A 27,524-nucleotide genomic window follows, 5' to 3' on the forward strand; every position below is an offset into this window, starting at 1 on the left:
CAGAGGGACATGCGAGGTTTCTGCCTCCCAGGCTTCCTTCAGGCCTTACCCAGACGTGGGGCACAGGGGGAGGGGAGGCTTCAAAGCTATCGGCAGCCAAACGTCGTGCGATGGTGTCACTGCTTATTTCAATATTAAATTACCATGAATGGATGACTCTAGTACGTACTCTTTAGGTTAGAAGTTGAATAATGTGTATCATAGTTTTAAATAAGACTTCACAAATCTTTCATGTAAAATCATATTCTTCTGGGTAAATATATCCCCTTGATCACATTTATTTATCATTACTCCTTTCTGAATCCCCACAGAAGGAGAGTAAAGGAATAAAAAAGGCAGAGAGTCGTACTGTCATTAAAGACTTCAGAGATTCTTATCACACCCTGATATTATTCCTTATCATCAGCTGTTGGGCCTGGGCAGTAAATTATCACAAACCTACTTAGCTGTGGTTCTGGATGTGGTCATCGCAGGCCCACTGCCGCCCTGCACCTGCTTTCACTCTCACCTCGTAAGCAGGCTGACCCTGTGGGCGTCTCCTCTGGCAGGTTTGAGCTGTCAGGACTGTCGGTGCACTAGCTCTTGTGGCTCCCCTCCACTCACACCTTTGTAAATAGCCCCTTTTGTAAATAAGCTCTCTACCAACTGAAGGGGAAAAAAACCTCTCCAAGAGCTTTGTGTCAGGCAGAGTAAATGAGTCAGAGTCCTTGTGATGGCCTCTGAGCCCTTCTGTGATTTTACCTCCTTGCCCCTCTGACCTCACCACCTCCCCCTGCCACCTCGGCTTGCTTTGTTCCGGCCACCCTGGTCATCTTGCTGTTCCTCAAACATCCTAGACGTGCTCCCACTTCGAGGCCTCTGCAATTTGCTGTTCCCTGTACCTGGTGTCATCTTCTACTACATGCCAAGTCCCCCCCAGCACTTCGTGGCATTTTGCAAAGCTAAAGGAATGGATCAAACAGCTCTGTGTCCATTTCTCAAGAGCTCCAAGTATTTACTGTAGCTCCTAAAAAAAAGGGGGGGTAAGAAGGAATCTGAATCATCTGCATTGTCTTGAGCAGTGTTTCTCAAATTATCTATAGTGAAGGACCAGGTTTTAAAAATTATTTCCGGCTACTGCTGACCAAGCTGTAGTCCTGTGGTGCCGAACAAGATTGCAGCTCACACTTCATGTGACGCACCATGCTAGTTTGACAACTAACCCAGCTGGCTTATAGTCTCTAAAGGAAGAGCCTGCTGATTGCTCTTGGTCGTGGTGGCAGCGGTCAACTGCTGTAAGTGTCTGAACTTTGTCACAGGTGGGTAACAAACTCGTTTGCCGGTTGGCGCCAGACCACATTTTAGGATCACTGGTCCAGAGGGGATCTCTCTTTTGGCAAGGTAGCTAAGTCATAGATGGGAAGACCTTTCTGGTCACAACGACTGCTGCTAAAGGATCACAACTCTATAATAATAGCTTAGGGTGAGTTGCAAGTTTTCTTCAAAGAAGAGTTTCTCCTCCTAAGAGTGAGAAGACATTAGAGGTGATTTGGGGTTTTTTGTTTGTTTGTTTTTCGGTACGCGGGCCTCTCACTGCTGTGGCCTCTCCCGTTGCGGAGCACAGGCTCCGGACGCGCAGGCCCAGCGGCCGTGGCTCACGGGCCCAGCCGCTCCGTGGCATGTGGGATCTTCCCGGACTGGGGCACGAACCCGTGTCCCCTGCATCGGCAGGCAGACTCTCAACCACTGCGCCACCAGGGAAGCCCCGAGGTGATTTGTTTTTAATTTTGTTGTTGGTATTACCATTTATCCACATATATAGTCAAGGTCAATTAACTGCTCAATTTTCAAATTGGAAATGAAAATTGTATAGCTGAAAGCCAAATGCATATTCTAAAACACAATGTCAGTACAGAATGTAGAATGAGAGGGTAGCTGGTTATTCGATCATTAGATATACCGTCCATATTATTAGATGCATATGTGATATTTTAACTGGGTGATGCTAAGTAAGGATATTATTTCTTAGGTAAATTTTGAGAATTCATGAATTGAGCTGAATCTATTAAAAATTGTTGAATCCAAAATTGTAAGGTCTGTAATTACATAAATAAGGATCATTAATAAGTCATTTCAACAGAAATATTCTTCATTAGGCAGTTTCAATAAAGTATGAAAATGCAGTAAGTAAGTACATTTAAAATTTTTCTTTTAACTGGGTCATAAGTTTCAGTACCAAATAAATTGCATGACAGTTTGTAATTAACATTTTACCATCTAACTCTGTGAGGGGAAAGGTATGTATAGGTTACCTTAAAGGTACAGTGTGCTTTCCCCTACAGCCTCCAACTCCTATCCCCCAAGAATATTAAGGATTTTCAAAGGCACTGAATCTTTGAACATTAGCTAGTTTTATGACAAAAATCTATCCCAAAGGGGTAGAGAGAATACAATTTAAATGTTATATCAGCTCTTACTTTAGCAGATATATTTTGGAGTCATTACATAAATGTATTAAATAATTAGAAAACTTTTAATTTTTTATTCAGTATGGAGATTTATTCCCAGAGCGGGGCTTTTCTGATGCAAAACTGGAATGCTTGTGTAGTCACAACAGCTGTCCCCACCCCATGGGGTGTCTTCCATTACTTTACAGTAGAGATGAATTTTTGGCCCAGTGTCTCAGTAATATTGGACACACGTGGTTTTAAGTGGCAAAGCGGTATGCGTATGCATTCATTTGACTTTCAGAGCTACAGTTGGCTCCAGATTAGAGCAAGGAGAATACATTCACACCAAGGCCACCCTCATGGCTGCTGCAGTAGCTGGATCACAGTAGGCTCTGTTGCTTCTAAAGACACAACCAACTATTGCTGAGGAATTACACATTCACCAAAGTGCTGTACAGCTGGAAGAGAGAGAATAATGAACTGCTAAAAGGATTCTTTCAAAGATTTCAGATTATGGTCCCAGTTATTATTGATCTAGTTTCTTAATATTAATAATAAAATCATGGCTATGAAATAACAGTGAAACTAAAAGGAAAGATTTTCAAGGAAGTAGATGATTTTTCAGGATATTCATCCAAATATTTGATTTAAATCTTTTCCTTTCCAGAAAAAAGTGGCACTATCCTTTTAGACTGATTAACAAGGAATTAAAATTAGATTGATTCTTAATGCCCATTGTTGATATATGCAGCATATTTGGAAGGCCAATCTATTAAAAATAGATTAAAGAATTAGTTTACTCTGTGAAAGAATGGCTTATATTATTGACATTTTAGACAATTTCGTTTGCTACAAAAATGTGTTATAATTAATGCAGAAATAAGATCTGATTTAGTGTGAAATTGCATTGATATACTATATGGTTGGAATACTCTATCTCTGTGCAGCGTCAACTTAATGCTGTTTATGTATGACCTTCCTTGTACTATAAGCTTATATTTATTTTTTTTTTTTTTTTTTTTTTTTTTTTTCGGTACGCAGGCCTCTCACTGTTGTGGCCTCTCCCGTTGCGGAGCACAGGCTCCGGACGCGCAGGCTCAGCGGCCATGGCTCACGGGCCCAGCCGCTCCGCGGCATGTGGGATCTTCCCAGACCGGGGCACGAACCCGCGTCCCCTGCTTCGGCAGGCGGACTCTCAACCACTGCGCCACCAGGGAAGCCCTATAAGCTTATATTTAAATGCTTCGTAACTTTTGCATTTTGAAGCCAATTGGTATAGTTATTCAAGTTGCAGCTTTTTAGCAAAAGTGATTTCCTAGAAAATCCAATTATGTCCGTCTAAATAATATCTGAATAATGCTTTTTCCCCTAAGTAAAAACAAACAAGCAAAAAGAAAGTAAAAAAAAACCTTCAGTGTAAATTTTTTAATTATCTGATATGGAGAATTAGATTTCTGATATTCATTAAATATCAAGGAAATTCCGACCATACTCAGTGTAGGCTACCTTTTTATAGAAGGGAATTTATGCATGTTTCGTAAGGGCTGTACTGATGAATATGTTTGAGGCTTTCAGCTTTTAGTGGATACAAAATAGAATGATTGATAAAATCCTCCCTACTATTGGCTATTATTTACTGACTCTTAAGTGGCAGGTTGTATTTATGCCAATTTATCTGCTTCAGGGAACATTCTTGATAGCAGAACAAAGTGAATAAAAGTAGTTTGCTTTGCAAATGAATGCAAATGGGAGAGCCTTTCGGAAAGCCCTTTAACAGGGGCAGTGCACTTTGATTATGAGTGAAGCTGCCATTTGGACATGGTGAAAAGAGCACGCTTGAACCATTGATTGGGGGAGACAGTAAAAAGTCAGGAAGGGCCCCGTTAAGCTTGCGGTGAGGCAGGCGGATGTCAGTGTGGTTAGAGCACAGTGGGAGAATGACAGGGAGGATTAGTGTCAGGGAGAAGCTTTGCTGTAGCTGTGGAGATAGTCCCTGGGGTCACTCACCTCTGACTGTTGTCTGTGCTGATGGTCCTGTAATGCATACGGCCTGATGTATGCCTGTTCATTATCGGAAATGGTGATTAGAAAAGGTATTTGTCTCAGAGGTTTCCTTCCTTCTTTCTTTTTAATTAAAGGAAAATAAGGTGGCTTCCTCCATCTCTCTGCTGACTCCTAGAGTCTTGTGTTATACCATTGTGGCTACTGCCTCTGGTAGGAAATAGTTTAGTGCTGTAACGTAAAATAATTGTAACATGGTTACCTGTTATTTGATGATGGTTTCTTTTGCTTTGCTCAACTTTGGGTTTCACCAAGTGGTAATGCTGAATAAAATGCAGAGAATATGCTTGCTCTGAGAATTTTGGCTTTTGCAAAAAAAGATTTTTATAATCTTTAAGGTATTTTATTATTCAATTTAATAATTTGATCAACTTTTAGAAGCTATTTACCTTTTCAAAAAGGAAGTGTTGCTTTGCATGGACCGGGTGGTTTAAGTCTTGGCTGCAGGAGTTTCTAATTTCTGTTCTCAAGTTTTACAAAATGCTAGCACTTGATAAATTAACTTCTTGAAAATACATGCTTTTTAGAATTAAATATCGTTGCGTAGAATGAACAAAAAATATATCTTTGTCTTGGTTCTGATTCTGAATCAGTCCATTTACTTGTTCACATTTTCATTTACACTTATAAAGTTTTTTGCTTTTTTAATCATTTTTCTTAAAAACTTCAAGACCTTCTGTGGTAAGCTCACATGAGGCATTTGTGAGCATTAGTGACACAATGCACTTCAAAACAACTGTCTTTCTTTTTTTAATGTCTTTAAGAGCCTGGGTTCACAGTATTTCTTCTTTATTATTTGGTGTACGTTGGAGCATTTAAAAGGCTGCGGGAGCTTTGCATTCTAATGTTAAATATGCAACTCAGACCTTCACCTAATCCAGTAGATACATTTTAACATTGTTATTTTTACAGAAAGCATAATACCAATACTTGGTTTCACAGGTTTATTAAACGTTTTAGTGAACATTCTCTGAATTATTATTTTTTTCTTTAATGTTTTGCAGGCACCTGAATGGACAGAAGAGGACCTCAGCCAGCTGACAAGAAGTATGGTTAAGTTCCCAGGAGGAACCCCAGGTCGATGGGAAAAGATTGCCCACGAATTGGGTCGATCGGTGACAGATGTGAGTTCACTCAGATTTGCATTGTATGGAGAGTGACAAACCAGAATAAGCCAACTGTGTAGAAGGCAGACATAGATGCATCCAACATTATCTTTGGAGAAAGCCTACAATCTTTTTAAGGACCTGGAAGTGAACCGTTAGCAAAATAAGCAAGAAGCAGATGTCAGCCAGTCCCCTGGTCTACAATTAACAGCTGTGTGAGGCATTCTGGTGTTTAGAGACTTAAGCTACTGTAACCTAATCACAGAAAAACAATGCTAGTTTTTGTTTCGAGTGACCCCTTTAACTGTGGGGAAAAAATAGCTCTCTGATCAGAATTAGAGAAGTTACATTTCAGCTGGACCTTTTTAGCACTGAAGTACAGATTGCTATAGGTAGTTGACAGGTGGTTTGCGTTAATTAAATGAGCAATATTCCTATAATGTTTTTATTTCAAGGATGATACCTACCATTCATTTTGACAAGTTGTTTAACCAAAAAATTGTTCTATGAATATAGCTTTATAATTATATATAATATACATTAAAAGTGTATAACTATAGATTTATATATATACTATAAACAATATATATTTAAATTATATATGATTATATGTGACTAGTAATACCTACCATTTAAAAGACAGTGTTGGGCTTCCCTGGTGGCGCAGTGGTTGAGAGTCCGCCTGCCGATGCAGGGGACACGGGTTCGTGCCCCGGTCCGGGAAGATCCCACATGCCGCGGAGCAGCTGGGCCTGTGAGCCATGGCCGCTGAGCCTGCGCGTCCGGAGCCTGTGCTCCACAATGGGAGAGGCCACAACAGTGAGAGGCCCGCGAACCGCAAAAAACAAAACAAAACAACAACAAAAAAAGACAGTGTTTACCAGGAAAGTTTTCGATTTAACACTTTAGAAATATAGGGCAGAGAATCTTATAAAAGCACCTACTAGAGCACCTGATATGTACTAAATATTCAGTAAATGTTTACTTGAAATGGAGGTCTTTATTTTCATCAATATGATCCTTATTTTCATAAATGGTAGTAAATATTCTTTACTGAATTTACTTTAAAATAAATCCTATAGCTCTAAAATATCTAAGGATACTGAAAGCAAAGATTCAGATTTCTTATGTTCTCTTCAATTGTATTAGTGTACTTTGGGTCTTTTTTGATAATGAACAATTTAAAAACCCTGCAAAATGATTAATAAGCACAACTACCAAAAAAAATAACCTTTTAATTTAGAAACAAATGCTACGTTTTACTGTCAGTTTTTTTTCTTGGGTTTTTTTGTTTTGTTTTGTTTCAGATAGGAGCTGCTTTGAGAATTTTAAATTATATATGAATGTTTTTACTACCATATGGTAGGACTTTTTAAAATCACATTTTAAAGACAAAAATTTTTGTAAGATGTTTTACGTGATTTTGACTTAAAAGTCTGATCATTTGGAAAGTTAGCCCTTGTATCTTATAACTTTTTTTTTTTTGGCTATTTCATGATGAGACCAGTTATCTTAGGTTACTGGAGGAAAACCATAAGGATACCTTTTCCTCTGCTAAGAATGTTACTGGGATGTGCATTTTATCTTGTAAGGTTGTTTGTAAAAGATAATAATGCCTTATCAGTAAATATCTGACCAGGTTAAAGATGTTCCATGGTTACTGATGTTTTAAGTACTATGATCCTCTAAGTATATAATTACTGTTAATATAATGATTAACAAAAATCACTGAAATACTTTTTAGAAAGTTACAAAACAGGCATTGGTTTAAAAGGGCCTCAAAACTTTTAGTTCAATTGGCTGATGAGAGAGAACAGTTCACTAACTTAGTGTCTCCGTTGAAGATAGTGGTGTCTCTGCTGAAGATAGCACTGCCTTTAACTTTTTTTTATATAAATTTATTTTATTTATTTATTTATGGCTGCATTGAGTCTCCGTTGCTGCATGCAGGCTTTCTCTAGTTTGTGGCGAGCGGGGGTACTCTTTGTTGCGATGCGCGGGCTTCTCATTGCGGTGGCTTCTCTTGTTGCAGAGCACAGGCTCTAGGTGCACAGGCTTCAGTAGTTGTGGTGCACGGGCTTAGCTGCTCCGCGGCATGCAAGATCTTCCCGGACCAGGGCTCGAACCCGTGTCCCCCTGCATTGGCAGGCGGATTCTTAACTACTGCATCACCAGGGAAGTCCCAACACTGCCCTTAACTTTTTAAATAATATTTCTATGAGACCTTACAGTTAATAATGCCAAAGGCAGATAAGAAATTGAATAGAGCAATATTTTACTTTGTTGTTGTCATTAAAATCTGGTTAAATTTTTAATCTGTATTTTTAAGAGGAGAAAGATGAAAGTTTAAATGCTAATATACATGATGTAATCAACAGAGCCTTGGGATGGCTGTTTAGTGTCATAGATCTAGAAAATCGACGTAACTTACAAGAGCAGTCTTAGTGCAGCCTTGGTGTAGGTAAAGGCATCTTTTCACACTTTCGCAAATTCATCCCATAGTTTTTTCTTCTTCTTCTTCTAGACTTACCCAAGGGAGACTGATTCCATGTAATAGATATTTTTTCCTTTTATCATGGAAGTAGCAAACATGACTTTTTTTTTTGCTTTTTTTTTTTTTTTTTTTGCGGTACACGGGCCTCTCACTGTTGTGGCCTCTCCCGTTGTGGAGCACAGGCTCCGGACACGCAGGCTCAGTGGCCATGGCTCACGGGCCCAGCCGCTCCGCGGCATGTGGGATCTTCCCGGACCGGGGCACGAACCCGTGTCCCCTGCATTGGCAGGCGGACTCTCAACCGCTGCGCCACCAGGGAAGCCCCCAAACATGACTTTTTGAGATTTTTTTTTTCCCCCTCCAAGTATTAGTTCTATTTTCATAATACCAAAAGTACCTTGGAAATACTTAGTAAACCTAAAATTTGGGGCACCAAAAGTGCCATTGTAACTTTTCTTCTATATCAATATATACATATATAGACTCACACTGTATTTTCATTCTGTGAGCATCATCTCCATAGCTAGACTGTACATTTCATTTCAGTAACATACACACAAACACAAACTGTAAAGCACTCTCTCTCTAAAAGAGAACAAGTGTCTGAAGACAAAACTCATTTTACCGAACACACATTGAGTTACATTGAAGCAGCTGAGATGGGTTTGGCTAATACAGTTCCTTTAGTAGAATGTTAAGTGAAAGCTAACCACACTTTAGAAGATCACTTATACTTCTTTTTTGGCGTATGGTGTTAATTAGATTTGTTTTCATTAAGTGTTCCACTATGAAAAAGAAACCAAGTTGAGTTTGCTGTTATTGCAACCTCTGCATACCGACCGGATCACCTGTACCAATTCTCCCCAGCTCTGCACATCTGTTCTTTGACCCGTTTTCCTCGCTAAATGTGTAGCTTCAGGCTGAGTTCTCTTTCCTTCGAGAAACAATTGACCTTTTTGGGAGGGGTGAGAGTGTGCCGTGGTGGAATCTATATGTGCTTTATTTGGGTTGACAGATTACAGTGAAAAACCCATTTTGTTCCTCAATTAAGAAAGGAGTTTTCAGTGTATTAATTGTCATAATTCACTAGTTAAATTGCTAAATACCACTCTGGATAAATACAAAGAATTTGTTATTAGCTTTGTAAAAAAAAAAATCAATGCAAAGTATATTTTAACTCAGATATACCTAAACTGTAAGACTTTATTATAGATGAAATATTTTAAATGTTAATATATGCCTCTTAGCAAATAATTTTGGTAACCACAAAGGACACTCAAATTGTAAAAACAGGAAACAAAAACTGTCTGGCATGTAAAAACCAACTTTAGTGTGATTATTAACTGCAGGTTTTCTAAATTAAGGTCAGGGAGCCTCACATTTCTTGCTTGTGCAGTAATACCATTCTCTTGCTTGTAAGGATGTAAACTGATTCTGCCCCTCTCCATAGTCACTAATCTCCTGCGTCCTAGTTGTGATAACAGACTGATTGGAGATGTTCTGCCTGCTTGGAAAAGGCCCAGGTAGGTAGCAAAACAAAAGATAGGTGGATAGATCTAAACAGGCTTTTGTAATTAGCTTAGTGCCACCCTGAGATGTGTATAGTTAGATAAGCATTTCATATGCAGGTGAAAAGGAGGGAAAATAATAAAATTCCCAATTTTATTTTATATAGCCACAACTAGAGAGGAGATAGAGGAGACACCTGTTGGGGGAATATTTATATGTTATTATGGCAGTTGTTTCAAAAAATGTAAGCAGATTATTCAATAGAAAAACTTTTGTCAGTGAACTAAATATATAGTATATATAATGCTGAAAGGCATATATTAACATTTAAAATACTTCATCTGTAGTAAAGTAGGTGTTACAGTTTAGGTATATCTCAGTTAAGATAGACTTTGCATTAATTTTTTAACAAAGCTAATAACATTCCTTGTGTTTATCCAGAGTAGAATTCAGCAATTTAACTCGTATATATTTTGGCAAATGTATCATTGCTATTACTTTTATTTAGAGTCAGACTAGTCCTACACAGGCTGTAAAGGGGACGAGAACCGTCGCCACCCCCTGCATCGGGCTCCCTGCCACAGCGGTTCTCCAGAGCAGCCTCATCTCCGCTCCTCTCGCTCCCCCACCTGCTCAACCCCAAGACCTTCAAGGATACTTAAATTTTAAAAAGGAAGGGGTCCTTTATACCATTCTTCTTGCTAGATGAGTCACTAAAATCTAATAATCTGACATTAATTGATGATAATAATGTGTTATCAAATCTCTCTCTCATGCACACACACTCTGTTGTATGTCATTCCAGACTTTAGTCTTCTTATATAGGCATATGACTACATAATTTTAACAGTATTAATCTGTATCCTGCCCTTTTCACTTTGCTATGAGCTGCTTTCCACGACAACAAAGATCCACATCATTTTTCTAAACACCTGTACAATACTCCATGTTGTCTGGATATAATTAAGGAGCACCCAGGTGATTGTCACTTAAATTGCTTCCCTTCTTTTCTTCATTCATCTTTCCATTTATATCTGTTTCCTTAGCTTGTATGCCTAGGAGTAGAGATGCTTGATTCAAGACTATGGATGTTTTTCGAACCTTTGGGACTCTAAAATTGGCCTCCAGAGAGGTGATAATATTATACAATGCCCCTGGTGGTATGAGAGGACACTTCCTCATAGTCTCATAAACACAGAACGTTTGTTTTTCATCATTGCTCATCAACTAAGTGAAAAGTGCTATGGCACTGATTTTTGTAACTTGCCTCCTTACTTACTGGTCTTATTTCGAATAGAGTTTGTGTTAATTCATTATAATCTGAGGATAGATAGTCCTACCGTTTTTTGTTGTTTTTTTGGCTGTGCTGGGTCTTTGTTGCAGTGCACGGGCTTCTCCTGTTGCAGAGCGTGGGTTCTAGGCGCACAGGCTTCAGTAGTTGTGGCTCATGGGCTTAGCTGCTCTGCAGCATGTGGGATCTTCCTGGACCAGGAATCGAACCTATGTCCCCTGCATTGGCAAGCATATTCTTAACCACTGTGCCACCAGGGAAGTCCTACCTTCTGCAAATAATACTTTGCCATTTTCTTTATATCTTTTGTTATCTTATTTGAGTGTATTAGCTAACAATTCCAGAGATATGTTATATTACAGTAAGAGTGATTCATGTAGACTTTTTGCTCAACCTTTTAATAAGAAAACCTCATGTTTGGTCATTAATTTTAATATTAGTCATTGATATGAGAAATCCGTTATTATGCTAGGGAAAATTTTCTTCACTCTAATTTTTCCAATTCTCATTTATTACAGTTGTGTTCAGGAATAGATGTGAAATTTTAACAGTGGTTTCTTCAACATCCCTTGACATGATCATATGACCTAATAAGGATGAATATATTACTAGGGTCCCCCTTTGTATTTCTAAGATAAAGTTTTACTTAATCATATAATATTATTCTTTCAATAAACAGCTGGATTTGATTTGTTAATTTATTTAGGATTCTTGCATTTATATATCTTAAAGTAGAAATATTCTAGAATTCTTGTTGTTTTGTTAATTGGATATCTTTAGGTAGGGTTATACCAGCCTTCTAGAATTAGTTCATTATCCCTGCCTTCTAACATCTAGAGCAGCGGTCCCCAACCTTTTTGGCACCAGGGACTCGTTTTGTGGAAGACAGTTTTTCCACACATGGGGCTGGGGGGATGGTTCAGGCAGTAATGGGAACAGTGGGGAGCAGCAGAAGAAGTGAGACGCTTCACTCACTCGCCCGCTGCTCACCTCCTGCTGTGTGGCTGGTTCCTAATCAGGGGTTGGGGACCCCTGATCTAGAGAGTCAGTCAAGAAAATACTGAATTCATAAAACAAAAAAGTGTGCTATGGAAAAAAATCAGAACAAAAATAAGTATCCAAATAAATGAAGTGGAATGGTTGAAAATTATCATCTGGAAAATCTCCTAGAGAGCAGAACAAAAAGACAAGAAATACAGGGAATCAGTCCAAAAGGTCAGAATCTGATTAAAAGGAGTTCCAGTTAGAGAAAACAGACATGAGAGCATTTTTCAATAAATGATACAATGAAGTTTTCCAGGATGAAGAAACACCTGAGACCAACAACGCATGAACACTGAGACTACACAGAAGAGCTTTAAAGCTTCTAGGGAGAAGAAACCTCCAAAGTAAGGCAGGTCAGAGTGACAGCAGATTGCTTGGCAGCACTAGATTCCGGGAGACAAGAGAAACATTGGCCTCACAGTTCAAGGGGCAATGGTTCTGAATCTAGAACAGACCAACCAGCTATGATGGTAAATACGTGGGGTGAGGACTCATTCTTAAGACAGTTTCCTGAGACTGCACTCCAGCAAATGAGGGATAAGTCACCAAAGAGGAAGACACAGAATCCTCGGAATAGTGGACTGAGCCCAGTGAATGGAAATCCTGAGACCCCGACAGCAATACAGCAGGCGAAGAGTGCAGAAGGTCCACGCTGGAGCAGGAGAACAAAAGACTGGGAGAGAGCAACGCCATGAACAAAAGGCAACTAGAAACTCCACCAACAGAAAACCATACAAAAAAGGCATAGTCCAAATTTAAGTTCAGCCAAACCTCAGGTTCAGTTCCAGACCACCAAAATAAAGCAAACATCACAATAAAGTGACCCGCATGAATTTTTTGGTTTCCCAATGCATATAAAAGTTATGTTTACACTATATTGTAGTCTGTTAAGTGTGCAATAGCATTATGTCCAAAAAACATACATACCTTAATTTAAGATAGTTTATTGCTTAAAAAAATGCTAACCATCATCTGAGCCTTCAATGAGTCATACTCTTTTTGCAGTAGTAACATCAAAGATCACAGATCGCCATAACAAATATAATAATAATGAAAAAGTGTGAAATATTGTGAGAATTATCAAAATGTGACACAGAGACACAAAATGAGCAGATGCTATTGGGAGAACGGTGCCCACAGACTTTCTCAGCAGAGTTGCCACAAACCTTCAACTTACAGAAACCGCAATCTGCCTGTGCAGTAAAAAGTGGAACGATAGTAACAGCAAAAGAATTTGATACTGAGAACATTCTCCTTTAAGTGACACAAGAAGTGCGATCACAGTGCAGTACTTATCTCTACAGTGAGTAATGTTTACCATATCACAGTTATGTAAGATCTTACATAATGGCTTTTCATATTTTAAACATTTTATATACTTTCAATATGAGATTAGGTCACTCCCTAACACCATACACAAAAATAAGCTCAAAATGGATTAAAGACCTAAATGTAAGGCCAGACACTATCAAACTCTTAGAGGAAAACATAGGCAGAACACTCTATGACATAAATCACAGCAAGATCCTTTTTGACCCACCTCCTAGAGAAATGGAAATAAAAACAAAAATAAACACATGGGACCTAATGAAACTTCAAAGCTTTTGCACAGCAAAGGAAACCATAAACAAGACCAAAAGAGAACCCTCAGAATGGGAGAAAATATTTGCAAATGAAGCAACTGACAAAGGATTAATCTCCAAAATTTACAAGCAGCTCAATAGCAAAAAAACAAACAACCCAATCCAAAAATGGGCAGAAGACCTAAATAGACATTTCTCCAAAGAAGATATACAGATTGCTAACAAACACATGAAAGAATGCTCAACATCATTAATCATTAGAGAAATGCAAATCAAAACTACAATGAGATATCATCTCACACCAGTCAGAATGGCCATCATCAAAAAATCTAGAAACAATAAATGCTGGAGAGGGTGTGGAGAAAAGGGAACACTTTTGCACTGCTGGTGGGAATGTGAATGGGTACAGCCACTATGGAGAACAGTATAGAGGTTCCTTAAAAAAACTACAAATAGAACTACCATATGACCCAGCAATCCCACTACTGGGCATATACCCTGAGGAAACCATAATTCAAAAAGAGTCATGTACCAAAATGTTCATTGCAGCTCTATTTACAATAGCCCGGAGATGGAAACAACCTAAGTGTCCGTCATCGGATGAATGGATAAAGAAGATGTGGCACATATATACAATGGAATATTACTCAGCCATAAAAAGAAACAAAATTGAGCTATTTGTAATGAGGTGGATAGACCTAGAGTCTGTCATACAGAGTGAAGTAAGTCAGAAAGAGAAAGACAAATACCGTATGCTAACACATATATATGGAATTTAATAAAAAAAAAATGTCATGAAGAACCTAGGGGTAAGACAGGAATAAAGACACAGACCTACTAGAGAATGGACTTGAGGATATGGGGAGGGGGAAGGGTAAGCTGTGACAAAGCAAGAGAGAGGCATGGACATATATACACTACCAAACATAAGGTAGATAGCTAGTGGGAAGCAGTCGCATAGCACAGGGAGATCAGCTCGGTGCTTTGTGACTGCCTGGAGGGGTGGGATAGGAAGGGTGGGAGGGAGGGAGACGCAAGAGGGAAGAGATATGGGAACATATGTGTATGTATAACTGATTCACTTTGTTATAAAGCAGAAACTAACACATCATCGTAAAGCAATTACACTCCAATAAAGATGTAAAAAAAAACATTTTGTATACTTTCAGATGGTTTTTCAATTTTTAAAATCAACAAATTGTGGAAGACTATGGCAAGTTGTCCATCAAAATATGTTATCCCCTTTTCTAGTAATAGAGAAGGCAGGCACATATTTGCCCAGCAACACTGCACTTCCAAGCCCTCCAAGCTCTGCTATGGCTAGGTTACTAATTTCTTCTCAGAGGAACATAATTGAAGTAATGTGTGTCCCTAGGAGCTCTTGCTCACTTTTCCCTTCCACTGAACTGGAATACCAATTTGCCTGCAGCTCAGCTGCGACCATGCAGGCAAAGACAGTTGCCCTAAAGAATGGCAGGGAAGCACAATGGAAAGAACACGAACATATGGAGTAAAATAAAAATTGTAAACAGTGACAAGCTCCACGAAGAAAAATAAAGCAGAGTAAGAGGTTAGAGACCTAACCTAGGGAGTGCAATTTCAAGTGGGATTCTGAGGAAAGTCCTCTCTAAGAGGTAGCGTTTGAGCAGAGACACAAAGCAACTGAGGGAGTGAGGTTGTCTGAGAAAGCGTTCCAGGTGGAGGAAACAGCAGTTGCAAAGGCTTTGAGGCAAGAGCCTGCTTGGGGTGTGCAGAGTCCAGCAAAGAGGTCAGTATGGCTGACCAGGAGTGAGCAGGGGGGATTAGAGAAGATGAGGCCAAGAGATAGTGGAGGACCAGACCACCTAGGACCTCCTTGGTCAAGGTAAAGATTTTGGATTTTACTCTGAATGAGACAGGAAAGCACCAGAAGATTTTGAGCAAAGGAGTGCAAGATCTAAAAGGGTCATTCTGACTTCTCTGTGGAGAAGATGCTGTGGCAGGGCAAGTGTGGGAGCAGGAAGGCAGGCCAAGTAAGAGGCTATTTCAGTTGTCCCTGCAAAAGACAGTGGTGGTTTGGACCAGGGCTTATTGGTAGAGATGAGAAAAAGAGGCTGAATTCAGGATATAATATACCAAAAGCCTGTTAGTTAATTTGTGTACTTGTAAGCATCAGAAGAACTGTGAACATACAGATGGCCAACAGGCACATGAAAAGACGCTCAGTATCACTAATTATTAGGGAAATGCAAATCAAAACTACAATGAGGTATCACTTCACACTGGTCAGAATGGCCATCATTAAAAACTCTACAAATAATAAAAATGCTGGAGAGAGTGTGGAGAAAAGGGAACCCTCCTACACTGCTGGTGGGAATGTAAATTGGTGCAGCCACTATGGAGAACAGTATGGAGGTTCCTTAAAAAACTAAAAATAGAGCTACCATACAATCCAGCAATCCTACTCCTGGGCATATATCCAGAACAGACAAAAACTCTAATTCGAAAAGATACATGCACCCCAGTGTTCATAGCAGCACTGTTTACAATAGCCAAGACACGGAAGCAACCTAAGTGTCCATTGACAGATGAATAGATAAAGATGTGGTATATGAACACAATGGAATATTACCAGCCATGAAAAAGAATGAAATAATGCCATTTGCAGCAACATGGATGAACCTAAATATTATCATACTAGTGAAGTAAGTCAGAGAAAGACAAATATCATATATCACTTATATGTGGAATCTTAAAAAATTGTATAAATGAAGTTATTTACAAAATAGAAATGGACTCACAGACATAGATAACAAACTTATGGTTACCAAAGGAAATGGCGGGGGGAGATAAATTAGGAGCTTGGGATTAACATATACACACGACTATATATAAAATAAACAACAAGGACCTACTGTATAGCACAGGGAACTATATTCAATATCCTGTAATAACCTATAATGGAAAAGAATCTGAAAAATTGTGTGTGTGTGTGTGTGTGTGTGTGTAACCAGGTCACTTTGCTGTACACCCGAAACCAACACAACATTGTAAATTTATTATCCTTCAGTTTTTCTTAAATGGTTAAAAAAACAATGCTCAGAAAAAATATTTTAAAATTTCAAAAAAAGGCTGTGAACAGAAATCCATGCTTCTGGGTGTAGGGTACATGGCTTTTCATCAGAAGCCCTGGTTGTAAACTGATTTTTTTTTTTTAAGCTGTGTGCATGTATTACCTTGATTTTTAAAACTACTTTTAAAAATCGAAAGAAAAAATATTTTATATCTTTCCATGTCAGTATATAGGCCTACCTCATTCTTTTTAATTTTTTTTTATTATAAAAGCTTTACTGATTTACAGAAATAGAAAAAAAAAAATCCTAAAATTTGTATGGAACCACAACGGACCCCAAATAGCCAGAACAATCTTGATAGAGAACAAAGCTTGGAGGCATCACATGTCCTGTTTTCAAAATATGTTATAAAGCTATGGTAATCAAAACAGTAAGGTACTTGGCAGCTGACACCTAGGCCGGGAGGGCAGTAGGAACATTCAACCTCTATTGAAACACTTGCCAGACCATCCCCTCACCGAAAACAGCTTTACTAGTGGAATTCTAGAGCCATCTATTAATATTTTTGCCTGTTTATATTCCCCCATCAAAGGGCCTTGAGGGCTAATTTGAATGTTCTAGCAAAGTAATAACAACCACTTGCAGACCCTTGTCCAGAGAATGTCCTTCTTTTATCTGGTTCAGTTGTCTTTTTCCACAGAGGACACAGCTTAAGGAGGGGCAAACAGAACAGTGGAGAGAGAGGAACAAGATATCCACCCAGCTTGTTTATACATCAATAGGGTGACAGGTATCACCAACAGATCTCTGTGACACACACTGGGGAAATCAAAGTACAAAGGGCTTGAATCTTTACTAAATTCACCTAGTTGGTGATTGGCAGTAACTTGGGTAAAGTAGTACAGAATTGGCCTTCATGAGAGGTGAGGCCAGACTCCCAAACTGTCAGTACACAAGCCTGTTTTGGATTGCTCTTTCCTTACTTTAGCCAACATTGATTTAGAAGTAAAAAACTTTTAAAGCAATAAACAATGATTTTCTTTCTTATAAGCACAGTCCTAATTAATTGGAAATCTGTTGAATGAGTATGCAAAGGAATAACCACATTGAAGCTCCTTGAGGTGGAATAAGACTAGATCTTATACATATACCACTGTTCTCAGTATAGTGATATGCTAAGTCAATACTTAATAAATCTTTGGTAATTCACCTAAATTGAAAGATAGTTCATTAATAATATCACATCTAGGGAATTCCCTGGCGGTCCAGTGGTTAGGACTCCGCACTCTCAGTGCAGAGGGCCTGGGTTCAATCCCTGGCTGGGGAAATAAGATTCCACATGCCACGTGGTGCAGCCAAAAAAATAATAATACTAAAATAATGTCACATCTAGTGAATCACAGAATATTTGATTTTAAAAGAAATCATTAATGCAATCTTTTGTTTTATGGATAAAGAAGTTAAGTGGAAAGAATTTAAAAGAATTTAAAAGAAAACCTGGCTTTGGTGTCCTATGCTACCATTTACAGGCTGTGTGATTTTGTAGGTCCCCATATCACTCTGAGCTTCAGTTTCTTCGCCTGTGATATGAATTTCACGGGGTAGCTGGTGGGTGAAATGTGATAGCATCATGAAAATACTTTGTTATTATGAACCATTACACAATTGTAAATCACTATAATAATCACTTACTATACAGATGTGAGTTCTAGAAAGAGAGAAAAGTTCAAGGCCACAGAGCTAGTTAATGGCAGCCTGGGACTAGAAGCGAGATTGTTTGACTCTTATTTAAGCCACACTGTCCTCTTAGTTCAGCAAAGACTTGATTTTTACATCTTAACCCTGTGTGTAGGACAGCACTATTCTTTGTCAGCCATGCCCTAGATCAAATATCATCTTCAAAGTGAAATCTCTTGGTTTTCTGAGGTTCTGGGCCAAAGGAGGATAAATTTGAGAGCAAGGTATTTCATGTCCCAAGACACTGGCCAGTCCATGGGGCTGGAACTCCAGAGAGCTCCAAAAGCAGTTGCTTTCCTTTGAATATTTGAACCACAGAAATATTCAGCATCTCGTTAAGCTCCAACTGAACACTTGTTCATCTTCCTCAGTGATTCATTCAAGCAAAGCATACTTGCAGATTGCATGAAAATTTTTCTATATATATCTCCCATTTACCATTCTTATATGTTTTCTCCTGGATCTTATTTAGTGTCCTATATTACTACTATATTGAGTTTGTAATTTGTACTCACTCATCAGAACCCTGTATCTTACCAAGAGGATAGTATCCACTTTAAAGTCTAGATGTAATTTACTAGTTACAATGATATTCACTTTGAATACCATGGATGTTTTATTCATGAAGGAACTGGTTTCTCACAATATAATCTATGGTCTGGGGATAGCATCGTACTTTATGGTGGGATTTCTTTTATTACCCTGAATTATTTGCTTAACTCTGTCTTATGTATAGCTTAGAGACGCAGCAAGTCAATAGATGGTGACCCTTGAGCAGATGCTAATGTGTTAATGCAATGTAAAATTGCTTCCTTGTGCTAAAAATTTGGGTAACCCATTTAAAAAAGAGGAAAGTGGGTGAATGTATGTTGGCTTGTTGCAATATTTTGCCGATAGACTAAAAATATCTGCAAAACTACACTACTGTCTGTTGGCATAAGTATTTTCTCCCAGTAAATGGCCATCTACATTACTTATAGAGGTGATCAGGAAGTTAATGGAAGGCCCTCTTTGTCAATGATTAAGATGTACACTATTATTATTTCTTGTATTTTCTATCCAGACAGAGGATCCAGAGAAAAATTTAAAGACATTGGAGAAATAATAAGAATAAACAGCACTGCTCTCTACCAGCTGGAAACGTTTTTTCAGGTGGTTTATTTAACGTTCAGGTAACAGAGTGCCGTTTTTATTTGAAAACTACAGTAGCTCCTGGTTATAACGAGTGCTAGATTCAGCAGAAAGTTGGCCAAAATTAAATACAACTGAATGAAAATACAGTTGATCCCTGAACAACATGACAGTTAGGGACACCAGTCCCCTGCACAGTTGAAAATCCACATATAACTTTACAGTCAGCCCTGTGTATCCATAGTTCTTCCTCCTCAGATCCAACCAACGGTGGATTGTGTAGTAGTTTAGTACATATTTATTGGAAAAAAACATGTAAGTGGATCTGCTCAGTTCAAACCTGTGTTACTCGAGGTCCAACTGTAATGAACTTCACAGTTACATAATTTTTATTATTAGAATACTTAAGATATCATTAAGTCAGCCAGAATTTGAAAAATATGACTTGAGGTTATCACTAATAGCCAACATTTATTTTCTGAGTTATCTGAGGATGCCAGGAATATGAGTATACACTTTATATAGCTCAGAAAAATGGAAAACTCTTCTGTATGTTGAGTAGAAATGTGCCACTATGTAACTATCCACTGATCCTAACTGCACCCTATGGAATATAGTTTTCATTTTGTTAATTAATTTTCTGTTACTTTCATCAGTGTTTTCACTGGAAGGAATGAAACCTATTTTAGGTTTTTTTTCATTCACTCCACCCTAACCTATATATCCCAGATTTGCTCATAAGAGGCCCCGTTTCATAAGAATTTTAAAGATAGCTTTAGGCATAACTGCGTTAAGAAGAAGGATTATAAAGTATTTTCTGCTTGGAATCAGAACATGAAACAAATTTCCCTACAATTCTACAATCCATGTAACTGTTAATACACGTCGGTAGTGTTATCCAAAAGCCCACCTAAGCCAGTAGCCCACAATAATATTTGTTCACATACTGAGGAAGAAGAGAAGTCGTGTCTGTATGGACCTATAGGTCTTCTCCCAAAAGGAGGCTAGAAAAAAGTCATAAATCTCCATTAAGTCAGACAGAGACCATACCTTCTACAATTGCACATGATATAAAAGCAGAATGAGCAACTGAAAAATTATTATAGAATAGGTGAGAGAAGTAATACTAAACATTCATGACTAAATTGGCACCCATGTTATCCAAGTCATCTAGATCTATCAGAGAGAAATAAATTTGGTGATGACTATGTCACCGCCAATGTCATCTCTATTTGCAGATGACATGATATTACACATAGAGAACCCTAAAGACTCCACCAAAACTGTTAGAATTAATAAACTATTTCAGTAAAATCGTAAGCTACAAGATCAGTATACAGAAATCAGTTGTAACTCTGTACACCAACAGCAAACTATCAAAAAGAGAAATTAATTCCATTTACAATAGCATCAAAAAGAATAAAGTGCTAGTTTTACATTTAACCAAGAGGATGAACGATCTATACACTGAAAACTCTCAAGACACTGAGTAAAGAAATTGAATGAGACACAAATAAATGGAAAGATATTTTGTGTCATGACTGGAAGAATTTAATATTGTTAAAATGTCCATACCATCCAAAGCAATCTACAGATCCAGTGTAAACACTCTCAAAATTCGAATGGCATTTTTCACTGAAATAAACAGTCTGAAAATTTGTATGGAACCACAAAAGATCCCAAATAGCCAAAGCAATCTTGAGAAGGAAGAACAACCTGGAGGGGTCACATTTCTGATTTCAACTTTTAAAGTGATAGTAATCAAAACAGTATGGTACTGGCATTAGAAACAGAATAGAGAGGCCAGAAATAAATCCACTGGTTTATTTTACTAGTACAGGCAACTAATTTTTGACAAAGCCAAGAATATACAATGAGAAAAGGATAGTCTCTTCAATAAATGGTGTTGGGAAAACTGGACAGCCATACGTAAATGAATAAAACCAGGCTTCTATCTTATACTGTACACAAAAACTAACTCAAAATGGATTAAAGACTTGAGCATGAGACCTGAAACCATAAAACTAGCAGAAAATATAGGGAGTAAGCCCCTTGACATTAGTCTCAGTGTTGATTTTTTTGGATTTGACATCAAAAGCAAAGGTAACAAAAGCAAAAATAAAACAAGTGGGACTACATCAAACTAAAAAGCTTCTGCACAGCGAGGGAACCATCAACAAGATGAAAACCTATGGAATGGGAGAAAACACTTGCAAACCACATATCCAGTAAGGGGTTAATATCCAAAATATACAAGGTTCTCACACAACACAATACCAAAAAAAAAAAAAAAAAAAAATTCAATTTTAAAACAGGCAAAAGAGCTAAATAGACGTTTTTTCCAAAGAAGACCTATAAACGGCCAAGTATATGAAAAGATGCGCAACATCACTAATGATCAAGGAAATGCAAATCAAAATCACAATGAGATATCACCTCAAACCTGTCAGGATATCTGTTATGAAAAAGACGAGATAACATGCTGGTGAGGATGTGGAGAAAAGAAAACCCTTGTAGACTTTTGGTGGGAATGTAAACTTGTACAGCCACTATGGAAAACAGTATGAAGGTTCCTCAAGAAATTAAAAATAGTACTACTATATGATCCAGTAATCCCACTTCTGGCTATATATCCAGAGGCAACAAAATCATTATCTCCAAGGGATATCTGCACTCCCAATTTCATAGCAACAATATTCACAACAGCCAGTGTATGGAAACAACTTAAGTGTCCATCAGCTGCTGAGTGTATACAGAAAATGTATTTATACACACACACACACACACACACACACAAAATGGAGTATTATTCAGCAAAAAAAAGTCAAGCTTCATAGAAAAATTGTAGAAAAGTGGTTGCCAGGACTAGGAGATGGGGGAAATAGGGAGAGGTTGGTAAAAAGGTACAAACTTTCAGTTATACGTTGAATAAGGTTTGAGGATCTAATGTATAACACAGTGACTACAGTTGATAACACTGTATTATAGAATTGAACTTTGCTAAGAGAGTAGAACTGAAATGTTCTCAACAACAAAAGTGAATATATGAGGTGATCGATATGTTAATTAACTTAATAGGGGGAATCCTTTTAAATGTATACATATATCAAATCATCATGTTCGCTTTAAATATCTTACAGTCTTGTCAGTTATACCTTTAAAAAAAAAAAGCAAACTGACACCCATGTAATTGAAGTTATCTAGATCTATAGGAAAGAAATAGAACTGGTGGTGACCAATGCTCACTGAAGGATGACTTTCCGTTCCTGAAGTGGCATACTGCCATACTCAGAGACACCCTGGCCAGTGAGCTTTATTATTAGACTGTCACTTATTTGGAAACCTCTTAATCTGCCTAGAATAATAAATGATCTGCTGAGGATGCCCAATTTGCCCCCAAAACAGAAATATTTTGCCACATACATGCCTTCTCCTGAGACAGAAACTAATGAAAAGAAGAGAAATTCTCAAGAAAAAAAAGGATCACTTAGAGTTATCATTGTTATACAACCATCTTATGGCACCAGGAGATATGGACTTGGCAAAGAGGAGAGAATATTAAAATAAATGTTGGACTACATAGAATTGGAAAGTTGACAAGTTGTGCTTTTTGCTTCTTTCTTATATAGGTTCTAAGTTGCCTTTTTAAGTGAGAGAAAAATACGGCTCAAGGGTGACTATAGTGACATCCCATTCATTTTATTATTTAGAACTGAGGATCTGAAAGACTCAGATTATAGCAGCTATTTGTTTTGTGTGGTATGGATAGGCCAGATTGTGATATATGCAGATGGTCCCCTACTTACAGTGGTTCAGCTTAACTATTTTTCAACTTTATGATGGTGCGAAAGCAATACACCTTCAGTAGAAACCATACTTTGAATTCTGAATTTTGGTCTTTTCCTGGGCTAGTCATATGCAGTACAATACTCCCTCATGATGCTGGGCAGTGGCAGCAGCTTCGGCTCCCACTCAGCCAAGTGATTATGAGGGTGAACAGCTGATACACTTACAACCATTCTTTTTTCCACTTTCTGTACAGTATTCAATAAGCTACATGAGATATTCAATACTTTATTATAAAATAGGCTTTGTGTTACATGACTTTGTCCAGTTTTAGGCTAATGTAAATGTTCTGAGCGTGTTTAAGGCAGGCTAGGCTAAAAGCTATGATGTTCAGTAGGTTAGGTGTATTGTAAGCATTTTCAACTTAGTGAAACTTGTTGAAACTTTATTGGGCTGTAACTCCATCATAAGCCAAGGAAGACATGTACTGTATTCAGAATTCTCTGTCAGTACAAGGAATAACAAACCAACTCATGGATAATAACTCCTTCTTTGGGAGGAGTCCTCCAGGAGTCAGAATAAATATCAAACATTGCCTTCAGAAACCATTCCTTCAAAGGAACCACAATTTGATTTGATTTGATTGTAGAGCAATTTATGCCCTGGGGCATTTTGTAAACAATAAAGCATCAGCCAGCAGTTAATGTAGTTTGTTAATGGGTGTGGTCAGGTAAAGAGAGGAAGAGAGTCCTACAAATACCACTAGCATCCCAAGATGACTGGGGATACCCATACCTGCAGTACCTGAGGAGCGACATCAGAGGCTTAATGCTGTAGGGGGCACAGGGGCGTAGGCTTCGCTAAATCCAGCCATCCATTAAACAAACATGCAAATAACAACGACAGACCTTAACCTGGGGAAGGGTGTGGTGAGAGAAAAATCACTAACCAGAATTGCTGCAATATATTATCTAAATGTTCAGTTTTGAACAAAAATAATGAGCCATGAAAAGAAACAGGAAAATATGACCCATACATTAGAAAAACAGAAGGCAACAGAAGCTGCCCTATAAGAGTGACCAAATGTCAGAATTCACAGAAAAAGACTTCAAAGTAACCCTTGTAAATATGTTCACAGAACTGAAAGAAAGAATGATGAAAGAAACAAGGGAAGATATAACGACAGTGTTGCACCAGACAAATAAAGAGATAGCAATTATTTTAAAAGAAATAAAAGAACCAAGTGGAAATTCTGGAGTTAAAAAGTACAATAATTGAAATTTTAAAAATTCACTAGAGGACTTCCCTGGTGGCACAGTGGTTAAGAATCTGCCTACCAATGCAGGGGACACGGGTTCGATCCCTGGTCCGGGAAGATCCCACATGACGCAGAGCAACTAAGTCCGTGTGCCACAACTACTGAGCCTGCAGTCCACAGCCCGTGTGCCACAACTACTGAAGCCGGCATGCCTAGAGCCTGTGCTCTGCAACGAGAGAAGCCACCACAATGAGAAGCCTGCACACCGCAATGAAGAGTAGCCCCTGCTCACCACAACCAGAGAAAGCCCGCACACAGCAACAAAGACCCAACACAGCCAAAGATAAATACATAAATTCACTAGAGATGCTCCACAGAGAATATTCAAGCTGAAGAACAGAGAGAAAAACAAAAGAAGAAAAGTGAACAGAGCCTCAGAGAAACATGAGACACCATTAAGCACACCAACATACGCATAATGGGAGTTAGGAGAGGAGAGAGAGAAAGGAGGGGGGGAAACATCCAAAGAATGGTGGGTGAAGATTTCCCAAATACAGTGAAAAAAGCCAACCTACATACATCAGGAAACGTGCTGAATTCCGAGTCGGATAAGCCCAAAGATATCCACAAAGGATGCATCATAACAAAAATGCTGAAAGTCAAAAAGAAGGAGAAAACCTTGAAGTCAGCAAGAGAGAAAGGACTTGTGACTAACAAGAGAACCCCCCACCACACACACCCCAATACGATTAACAGCTTATTTCTCAGCATAAACCACGTAGGCCAGGACAGTGGAATAACATATTCAGAATACTCAAAGAAAAACTCGGCAACCAGAAATCCTACATCCAGCAAAGCTATTTATCAAAATGAATGCAAAATTTAAAATTTTCAAGATAACGAAAACTGAAATTCTTTAATCTGAAAGCAAGTGACCCCAGATTGTAATTTGAATCCACATGAAAAAGAACACCAGTAAAGGTAATAAGGTAATTATGAAAGACAGTATTAATAAATGTTTTCCTCTTTTCTTAACTGATTTAGAAAGCAGTTGTATCAAATAATAGATATATGTTACTGTCAGACCTGTAACATATAGAAAGGTAGTATTTGTCTAATATATTTACCAATAACAGCACAAAGGAGGTGGGTGGGAGCAAAGCTGTATGGGGCTGAGTAAACCATTACAGATGGTAAAGTAGTAATTACAAGAATATTACTGGGTTTGTAACATGAATAGATACAATATGTATAATGGCCATACTACAGTATGGGGGTAAAGGGAATAGAGCTAGGGAATTCCCTGGCAGTACAGTGGTTAGGACTCCATGCTTTCACTTCCGAGGGCCTGGGTTCAATCCCTGGTCAGGGACCTAAGATCCCACAAGACATGCAGCATGGCCAAAAAATGGTTGGGGTTGGGGTTGGGGCTGGGGCTGGGGTGGGGGGCTGAGGGATAGAGCTATATTGAAGTAATATTTCTGTATATCGCTGGAATTAAGGTAGTATAAATCTGAAGCTGACTGTCATAAGATGTATATGGTAAACCCTAGAGCAACCTCTTAAAAAAAACAAAACTCAATAAAGAATAGTAAAAAAAAAATCATTAATTAAATGCTACATTAGAAAATACTCATGCAAAAGAAAACAATAATAGAGGAATAGAGGAACAAAAAAGACATTAAAAGTTAAAAGAAATCAAATTCAACTATATCAACAACATTAAATGTGAATGGATTAAACAGTCCAATCAAAAGAGAGATTATCCGACACGATAAAAAAAATCATGATTCATCTCTATGTGGTCTACTGGAGACACACTTTAGATTCACAGATAGAAATAAAATGAAAGTAAAAGGATAGAAAAAAGATATCATGCAAATAGCAATTGTAAGAAAGCTGGAGTGGCTATACTAATATTAGATTAAGTAGACTTTAAAACAAAAAAATTACTAGAGATAAAGAGGAACATTTTATAATAATTAAAAGGCCAGTCCAGGAAAATATAACAGTTAAAAGCATGTGTATCTAATAACAGAGCACCAAAATACATTGAGCAAAAACCGAGATGGATGAAAAGAGAAATAGATGATTCAGCAATAAGAGTTGGAAACTTCATTGCCTCCACTTTTCAATAATGGATAAAAAAACTAGACAGAAGATTAACGAGGAAAAATTGAATGATAATAAACCAGCTAGACCTAACAGACATCTCTCTAACACCTCATCCAACAACAACAGTATATACATTCTTCAAGTAAACATGAAATATATTCCAAGATAGACCATATGCGAGGCCATCAAACAACCTCAATAAGTTTAAAAGGATAGAAATAATACAAGGTATATTCTCTGATCCGAAAGGAATGAGATTAGAAATCAGTGTCAGGGAAGAAATTGGGAAAATCAACAAATATGTCTAAATTAAACTGCAGACTCCTAAACAACAAATGAATCAAAGAAGAAATTCCAAGGGGAATCAAAATTCTTAAAGACAAATGAAAAATGAAGACACAACACACCAAAATTTAAGAAATGCAGCTAATGTAATTTGTAGAGGGAAATTTATAGCTGTAAATGCCTTTATTAAGACAGAAGGTCTCAAACCAATAATTCAATCTTCCACATTAAGACAATGGGAAAATGACAACCTAAACTTGAAGAAGAAAGGAAATAATAAAAAGTAGAGCAGAAATGAATGAAATAAGACTAGAAAAGAGGGGCTTCCCTGGTGGCGCAGTGGTTGAGAGTCCGCCTGCCGATGCAGGGGACACGGGTTCGTGCCCCGGTCCGGGAAGATCCCACATGCCGCAGAGCGGCTAGGCCCGTGAGCCACGGCCGCTGAGCCTGCGCGTCCGGAGCCTGTGCTCCGCAACGGGATAGGCCACAGCAGTGAGAGGCCCACGTACCGCAAAAAAAAAAAAAAAAAAGACTAGAAAAGAAATAGAGGAAAGTCAATGAATCCAAAAGCTGATTCTTTGAAAATATCAATAAAATGGACAAACATTTAACTAAGCTGACAAAAAGAAAAAGGATCAATAC

The 27,524-nt window shown here is 38.1% G+C and overlaps 1 protein-coding gene across 2 annotated transcripts in view; it reads left to right on the forward strand.

Moving 5' to 3' along the window:
• Window positions 1–27,524, forward strand: part of DNAJC1 (DnaJ heat shock protein family (Hsp40) member C1) — a 198,402-nt gene that overhangs the window by 160,346 nt on the left and 10,532 nt on the right. For both annotated transcript variants that reach the window (XM_079700847.1, XM_079700848.1), the window contains exon 9: window positions 5,495–5,614. In XM_079700847.1, coding sequence (XP_079556973.1) covers window positions 5,495–5,614 — 120 coding nt within the window. The remainder of the gene's footprint in view (window positions 1–5,494; window positions 5,615–27,524) is intronic.

Source organism: Hyperoodon ampullatus (genome assembly GCF_949752795.1).
Source record: "Hyperoodon ampullatus genome assembly, chromosome: 3".
NCBI lineage: Eukaryota > Metazoa > Chordata > Mammalia > Artiodactyla > Ziphiidae > Hyperoodon > Hyperoodon ampullatus.